The 7,500-nt window shown below is 49.7% G+C and overlaps 2 protein-coding genes across 2 annotated transcripts in view; one reads left to right on the plus strand and one right to left on the minus strand.

Moving 5' to 3' along the window:
• Positions 1 to 2,140, plus strand: part of EMWEY_00032150 (elongation factor Tu GTP-binding domain-containing protein, putative) — a gene marked incomplete at both ends in the record, with an annotated part of 5,034 nt that extends 2,894 nt beyond the window's left edge. Inside the window, 3 exons of the mRNA XM_013481768.1 lie at positions 1 to 155; positions 366 to 1,411; positions 2,111 to 2,140. The exon at positions 1 to 155 is cut by the window's left edge and continues 466 nt beyond it. Coding sequence (XP_013337222.1) covers positions 1 to 155; positions 366 to 1,411; positions 2,111 to 2,140 — 1,231 coding nt within the window. The remainder of the gene's footprint in view (positions 156 to 365; positions 1,412 to 2,110) is intronic.
• A 436-nt stretch (positions 2,141 to 2,576) lies between these two features.
• On the minus strand, positions 2,577 to 6,068 carry EMWEY_00032160 (actin, putative; the record flags this gene model as incomplete). Its single annotated transcript, XM_013481769.1, has 8 exons — positions 2,577 to 3,137; positions 3,362 to 3,437; positions 3,651 to 3,764; positions 4,032 to 4,121; positions 4,406 to 4,647; positions 4,827 to 4,974; positions 5,198 to 5,280; positions 5,523 to 6,068. 8 exons carry the CDS (start codon positions 6,066 to 6,068, stop codon positions 2,577 to 2,579), a joined length of 1,860 nt encoding a protein of 619 aa, XP_013337223.1.
• Positions 6,069 to 7,500: the final 1,432 nt, after the last annotated feature.

Raw genomic sequence — 7,500 nt, forward strand, 5'->3', positions numbered from 1 at the left:
CAGCGAGGAGCAGCAGCTGCAGCAAGCGCTGCAGCTGCTGCAGCTGCAGGATCCTTCCTTATTATTTACTGCAGCAGAAGGAGAGCCATTCGTCTTATGGGGCAGAGGGCAGCTGCAGCTAGAGCTTGTTAGAGATAGACTAAGAAGGGAATTTGGTAACTTGCTGCTGCTGCTGTTGCTGCTGCTGCTGCTGGAGGGGTTGGTGTTGGTTGGGCCCTTCCTGTATGTCATGCTGCAGCTGTTTGTAAAGAACACTCGTTACGGTGCAACAGCAGCAGCAGTTCCTGCTGCTGCTGCTAGAGTGTCCGTTGATTGATCAAGTTTGCTTCGATTTGCTGCTGGTGCTGCTGCTGCTGCTACTGCAGGTGTGACAACGCACTTGGCTCCCGTGGAGGTCGCATACAAAGAAGTGCTGCTGCAGTCGCTAAGAGGCAGCATTACGTGGCCTGCCCGCAGCAGCAGCAGCAGCAGCGGGAGCATGCAGAGCAGGAGGCGAGGAGGCAGCAACAGCAGCAACAGCAGCAGCATTTGCTTAGATATGGAGTTAGTGCCGCTGCCTCTGGTGTCTCCTGAGCTGCGTCTCTCTTCTTTACTTAAGGGAGAGGCCGATCCCGCTCCTGCTGCTGTTGCTGCAGCAGTTGCAGCAGCAGCAGCGCCTGCTGCTGCTGCTGCTGTTGATAACAATTTTCCTATGGAAGCCCTGCGGACCCTAACCCCGCCATCAGCACGAACAGCAGCAGCAGGAGCAGCAGCAGAATCTCCCCTAGGTCGCATGCAAGGATTCTCCTCTTCCTTTCTTGTCATTGGGTCTAAGGCGCAGCAGCAGCTGCTGCAGCTTGATGCAGCAGACAGCAGCTATGGCAGCAGCAGCAGCACTAGCAGCAGCAAAAGCAATGGGGGAGCTGTGCTACATGCGATAGAGACAGCAGCAGCAGCAGCACTTGCTGCAGGTCCCCTACGGGCTTCTCCTGTTGATTGGCTGTATGTTCACCTGAACTCGGTAGAGATTGAAGGAGATCCTGCTGCTGCTGCTGCTGTTGCTGCTGCTGCTGCTGCTCATCTGCTGCGCAGGCTTCTGCGGGAGGGCTACTCAGATGACGGCGATGCAGTAGACGAGGACGCCTCTGCCCAAGCAGCAGCAGCAACAGCAGCAGCAGCAGCAGCAGCAGCAGGGCAGCTTGTTACATTAGCTGAGCCTATTATGCACCTTGAGCTGCTGCTGCCTGCTGCATGCGTCGGTGCAGCAGCAACAGAACTAACTCAGCAAAGAGAGGCGCAAGTTATCTCTATTACTGCAGCACACCCTGCTGCTGCTGCTGCTTCTGCTGCTGCTGATGGTGCTGTTGCTGCTGCTGCTGACGGTTGTGGGGTCTCTGAGGACGAAGAGCGCCTTATGCAACTCGATGCAGCGGTGGGCCCTCTGCTGCTGCTGCTGTTGCTGCTGCTACGCTTGTTGCTGCTGCTGCTTTGTGTGCTTCTGCCGCTGGCTGCTGCATCATTTGTTTCTGCTGCCGTTGATGCTGCAGCTGTTCTCGCTACTGCTGCTGCTGTTGCTGCTGCTGCAGTGTCTGTGCTAATGCTGTGCGGGTGTTTGCTGCTGCAGCTGCCGCTGAGGTGTGCGGATGGCTGCGCTTCTTCTATCCTAAGTCTTACTCGTGGTAGGCTTTTAGTGCTGCTGCTGCTGCTGTTGCTGCTGCTGCTGCTGTGCTTCCTGTTACGTGGTGCTTGCTGCTCGTCACCCTTTTGCTTTGGCAACAGCACTGTCTACAGCTGCTGCTGCTTATCGTTCTTGTGCTGCTGCTGCTGCGGCTGCTGGTGTTGCTGCTGCTGCTGTTGCTGCAGGACGGGCGAACCTTCACTTGAGACCCTTGGGCTATGGAGAGGTATCTGCTGCAGTGCAGCAGACACTCCTATCCCGCTGAGCTGGCTGCAGCAGCAGCAGCAACAGTAACAGCAGCAGCAGCAGCAGTAACAGCAACAGCAGCAAACTCTCTTGGGAGGCTTCGTTGCAGCAGCTCTCCCCGTCATTTTTTTCGGTCTGTGCATAAGGGAGAGACATAACTCCTCTAAGCCCAAGGGTTTAGGGTTTAGGGTTTAGGGTTTGGTACAGTGTATAGCAAAGAAAAGACAAATAGATTAATAATTTCTTTTTTCTTTTTTTATCTCCTTTTTATTTATATTATATTTAATTATTTTATTTATATTTTGTTGTCTCCTCTTTTTATCTGTCTTTTATTGTCTCCTTTTTATTTATTTTATTTAATTTATTTATCTATTTATTTACCTGTTTATTTATCTATTTATTTATTTTATTTTATTTATTTATTTATTTATTTATTTATTTATTTATTTATTTATTTATTTATTTATAAGAAAATAAATTAAATAAGAAAGAAAAGGAGACACAAAATAAACAAAGAGCAGCAATTTAAATAAAAGAGACAGACAACAACTAAAAAGGAGACCCCTAGCAGCAGCAGCAGCAGCAGCAGCAGCAGCAGCACAGGTCTAACAGTTGCTGCAGCAATTGGTGCTGCTGCTGCTGCTGCTGCTTCTGCAGCAGTAGCAGCAGCTGTTTAGGCTTCCGCTTCTGCTCCTGGGCTACCTTGGCTCACGCTGCTGCTGCTGCCAGGGCTGCTGCTGTTCAAACTGCTGCCGCTGCTGCTGCTGCTGCTGCTGCTGCTCGACACGGGGCGAGGGGGAGGGGGAGGCTTCGGCATATGGGGGTTGTGCAGCTTCAACTTAGGGATGGCTGTTTGCAGCTGCTGCTTCTGCTGCTGCTGCTTCTGCTGTTGCTCCTCCTCCTTCTCCTGCTGCTGCTCTTCCTGCTGCTGCTGCTGCTGCAGTGGAGCAGGCGACTCCTCCTCTCCCTGCTGCAGTAGTGTTGATACGTCTTTGCTGGCGGCCAACTCCCTACTTAGCTGCTTCTCTATCTGCTCTTCCTCTTGCTGCAGCTCCTGCTGCAGCTGCTGCTGCAGCTGCTGCTGCAGGGTGGCTCTCATATCCGATGCAGCAAGACCATCTGCTTGCTGCTCGTCAGCAGCAGAAGTTTCTTCTTTTGCTGCTGCTGCTGCTGTCTCTATGGAGGCCCAATCAGGCAACGGCACGCCAGCCAACCAATCCGACTGTGTGTACACCTGCAGCAGCAGCAGCAGCAACAACAGCAGCAGCAACAACTGTATCACGCTGCTGCAGCCCTTAGGTCCACTCTTAGACTGCCGCTCATCTCCTTAAAAAGAGCAGTAGTCACTGTACGAGCAGCAGCAGTAGCAGCAGCAGTAGCAGCAGCAGCTACAGCAGCAGCAGCAGCAGCAGCAGCACACCTGTAGTCCATGCAGTGTTGCATGCATTGAGGCCCCACACCACTGCCTAATGCTTGGAGGAATTGGAGGAACGCCAAAGGCAGCAACAGCAGCAATAGAAGATAAAGACTTCTCCTGCTGCAGCGCAGCACTGCAGCAGCAGCAACAGCAGCAGCAACAACAACAACAAACGTGCAATACGAACAATCTACGATACCCTCAGAAGACAGCAGCACCAAGAACAGCATCCACCCCCCACCAGCAGCAGCAACACCAGCAGCAACAACAACAGCAGCAACACCAGCAACAGCAACAGCATTAGCAGCAGCAGCAGCAGCAGCAGCTAACAGCAGCTCATTGGATAGCCTTGTAGAGAATCCCCTTAAGGAAGAAATTCCTCCGCAAAGAAGAATATTTTGTATAACAAGGCGACGAGCCTCTAATGGGCAACGCAGCAACGAGCTGTACATACACCCCACAGCAGCAGCAGCAGCAGCAGCAGCAACAGCAGCAGCATTATATTAGTACAGCAGCAGCAACAGCAATATGATAGTTGCTGCAGCAACAACGTAATTGCTACTGCAGCAACAGCAACTGCAGCACGGACAGCAGACCAGAGGCCTCACTAGTAGAGAACTCGATACCAGCAGCAGCAACAACAACAGCAACAGCAGCAACAGCAACAGCAGCAGCAGCAACAGCAACAGCAGCAGCAGCAGGGAGACGAACCCAATGATGAGCTCTTGAAGACTTTCTCCAACATCTGCTGCTAATGACTCAGGAGGAAGACCACCAAATAATACCTCAGCACAACGCCAACTGCAGCATCAGCAACAACAACAGCAGCAGCACCAGCAGCAGCAGCAGAAGGCAATGAGGCAACGAGAGCAGCAGAGGCAGCACATGCAGTAAGGTGGGGGAAGAAACGGCAACCGCAACAGCAGCAGCAAGCAGCAGCTGCAGCAGCTGCAGCAGCTGCAGCAGCAGCATCAGCAACAGCAGCAGCAGCAACAGCAGCAGCTGCAGCAGCAGCAGCAGCAACAGCAGCAGCAGCAACAGCAGCAGCAGCAACAGCAGCAGCAACAGCAGCAGCAGCAGCTTACCGTAGGTTAGGAGGGACATTAATAAGTGTGCCGTCCTTTGTCTGGTAATCCATAGACAACGACGACTCAAATACCACCTGCTGCTGCTGCTGCTGCTGCTTCTGCTGCTCCTGCTGCTGCTGCTGCTGCTTCTCCTGCTGCTGCTGCTGCTGCTGCTGCTGGTTGCTGCTGTTGATTTCATATCTGACATATGCCACCTTAATCACCAAATCTTCCAAATCCTCAAGGCTCATCTTCTTCAACTGCAGCAGCAGCAGCAGCAGCAGCAGCAGCAAGAGCAGCAAGAGCAGCAACAACAACAGGAGTAGCAGCAACAGCAGCAGTAGCAACAGCAGCATTAGCAACAGCTGCAGCAGATAGAGTGTATGTAAATGTTGCTGTTGCTGCTTCTGCTGCTGCTGCTGCTGCAATGTTTCCTTACTGCTTTTTTTTGTTTCTCTGTTGTTGCTGCTGCTGCTAGATCCTGCTGCAGCTGCAGCAGCACAGCAGCAGCACCACCGCTAGATATACGAAGAGCGCAAGGCAAAGGACTACCAAAACAAGTTGGCTGTACACGGCAGCAGCTAAACCTGTATACACCACAAACCCTAAACCCTAAACCCTAAACCCTAAACCCTAAACCCTAATAAACCCTGAAGGGTAACAAACCCTAAACCCTCAAACCCTGAAGGCTAAAACATCAGCGCATTAAGGGAGTCAGCTCGGTCACAACAACTTGCAACTATAGATTAGGGTTTAGGGTTTAGGGTTTATGATTAGGGTTTAGGGTTTAGGGTTTAGGGTTTAGATTACCCAACATCAACAACAAGTCCCGTGTCTACTCCACAGGTATAAAGAGGAGCAACTAAATCAGAAAGAAAAGAAATTGATGGCACCTGCAACATAAACCCTAAACCCTAAACCCTAATAAACCCTAAACCCTAATAAACCCTAATAAACCCTAATAAACCCTAAACCCTTAGGTAGCAAATGGGTATTAAGGATATTTACCTGCTTCTTAGGTTGTTATATAGAGCAGACTACCTACCTCTCTGCACTGCATATCTAGGGTTTAGGGTTTAGGGTTTAGGGTTTAGGGTTTAGGGTTTACCTGAAAATAATTAAGTAGCAACCTAACAAGTTCTTTCTTAATAGGGAGAGGGGTAAGGGGCCCCTCTAGCAGCAGCAGGGGCCTATCGCTGTTGCTGCGGCTGCAGCAAACCCTCAAGATAGGCAGCAACCAAGCAGCAAGTCTATAACTTAATTCTGCACCCTTAGGGAGAGGAGATAGGAATACTCTCCTCTTGCTGCTGCTGCTGCTGCTGTTGCTGCTGCTGCTGCTATCGCTGCTGCTGTCGCTGCTGCTGTCGCTGCTGGGGGTGGGGGAGTCTGGTGCAGCTGGTGTTGCTGCAGCACCTGCTGCTCCTCCATCTCCTGCTCCTTTTGCTGCTGCTGCTGCTGTTGCTGCTGCTGCTGCAGCAGGAAGGAGAGGCACGGATTCAAGATTATTAGTATTAATAAAAGGAGGGTTTAATACTTGATGGGGTGCATGCAGACCTGCCAGCCCCAAACGAATAAAGCGGCTACCTAATTGTAATACAACAGGTATACAACTTAATAATCTTTGCTGCTCTTCTTCGTACTCATCGTCAAAATCCTCACCGAAACCCTCGTAATTCTCCATTTCTAGGGTTTAGGGTTTAGGGTTTAGGGTTTGACCGGTTAGGGTTTAGGGTTTAGGGTTTAGGGTTGAAAATGGGATATCGTACTATACACTCCACACAAACCCTCGGGGGAACATCCCCTACATACAGCAGCAACTTGCTGCTGCTATTTCAGCTGCTGCTGCTGCTGTTGCTGCTGCTGTTGCTGTTGCTGCTGCTGCTGCTGCTGCTGTGGTTATTGAGGCGGTTAGGGCTGCTCGGAGGGAAGAAGAATTTAGCGAGTAAAATAAGATGTTCCTCTAGGAACATCTAAAAAGGTCAAGGGTTTAGGGTTTAGGGTTTAGAGTTTCGGTTCTAGGGTTTAGGGTTTAGGGTTTAGGGTTTAGGGTTTAGGGTTTAGGGTTTAGGGTTTGTAGCTGATGGATGGGCCGGTGACAGTCTAGGCGGAGAGGAGGCTCGTAAAGAGACGCAGACCACCATTGAGGGTTTAGGGTTTATAATTTAGGGTTTTAATAACGAATTTAAGGGTTTAAATCATATATTGTTGTGTCTAAGACTTAGTGTTTAGGGTTTAGGGTTTAGGGTTTAGGGTTTGTCCTGTTCGGCTGCGACAGGGGGGCCTCGTGGGGCCCCTTGTCGGCTCCGCTGCAGCCGCCAACCCTTGGCCGTAAACCCTAAACCTCAACTACAAACCCTAAACCCTAAACCCTAATTTATTACGTCATTTATTTTTTGCGTTTTCTTTTTTTTATATAGGGTTTAGGGTTTAGGTAACAATATACACAACTGTTAGTCCTCGCAGTACCAGCGGTCTCCGTTTGGGGTTTAGGGTTGTAGGGTTTAGGGTTTAGGGTTTAGTGATTAGTGGTTGCTAGAAACCTGCAAGTGCAGCTTAGATATTTAGGTCTCCAGATCTGGGGTTTAGGGTTGTAGGGTTTAGGGTTTAGGGTTTAGGGTTTAGGGATGTTTAACAGTAGATTTTAGGGTTTAATGGTCTGTGGATGCAAAGGTCTATGATATAGACTCTCAGTAGGGTTTAGAGTTTATGGTTAAGTGTTTAGGGTTTAGGGTTTAGAGTTTAGGGTTTAGGGTTTAGGGTTTAGGGTTTAGGGTTTAGTGTTTGGGTCCGTACGGAGTCATGGAGGCCTAACTGAGTAAGAAAAAAAGAGGAAGAAAAAGGAGATATAAATAAAAATGGCGAGGCAAAAGGAGACAAAAAGAGACAAAAAGAGACAAAAGGAGACAAAAAGAGAGAAAAGGAGACAAAAGGAGACAATTGGTTGCCCGTGGGGTTCGTTAGTGTAATATAAATGATAACGAGGGTTTAGGGTTTAGGGTTTAGGGTTTACGATTAGGGTTTAGGGTTTGAGGGTTTAATGAATACACTCACGTCTTATGGTTTAACAAATAGCCTCTTCTCTCTAAATCCATTCTTTCTAGGGTTTAGGGTTT

Source organism: Eimeria maxima, genomic scaffold, assembly GCF_000499605.1.
Source record: "Eimeria maxima Weybridge genomic scaffold, Emw_scaff413, whole genome shotgun sequence".
Taxonomy (NCBI): Eukaryota; Apicomplexa; class Conoidasida; order Eucoccidiorida; family Eimeriidae; genus Eimeria; species Eimeria maxima.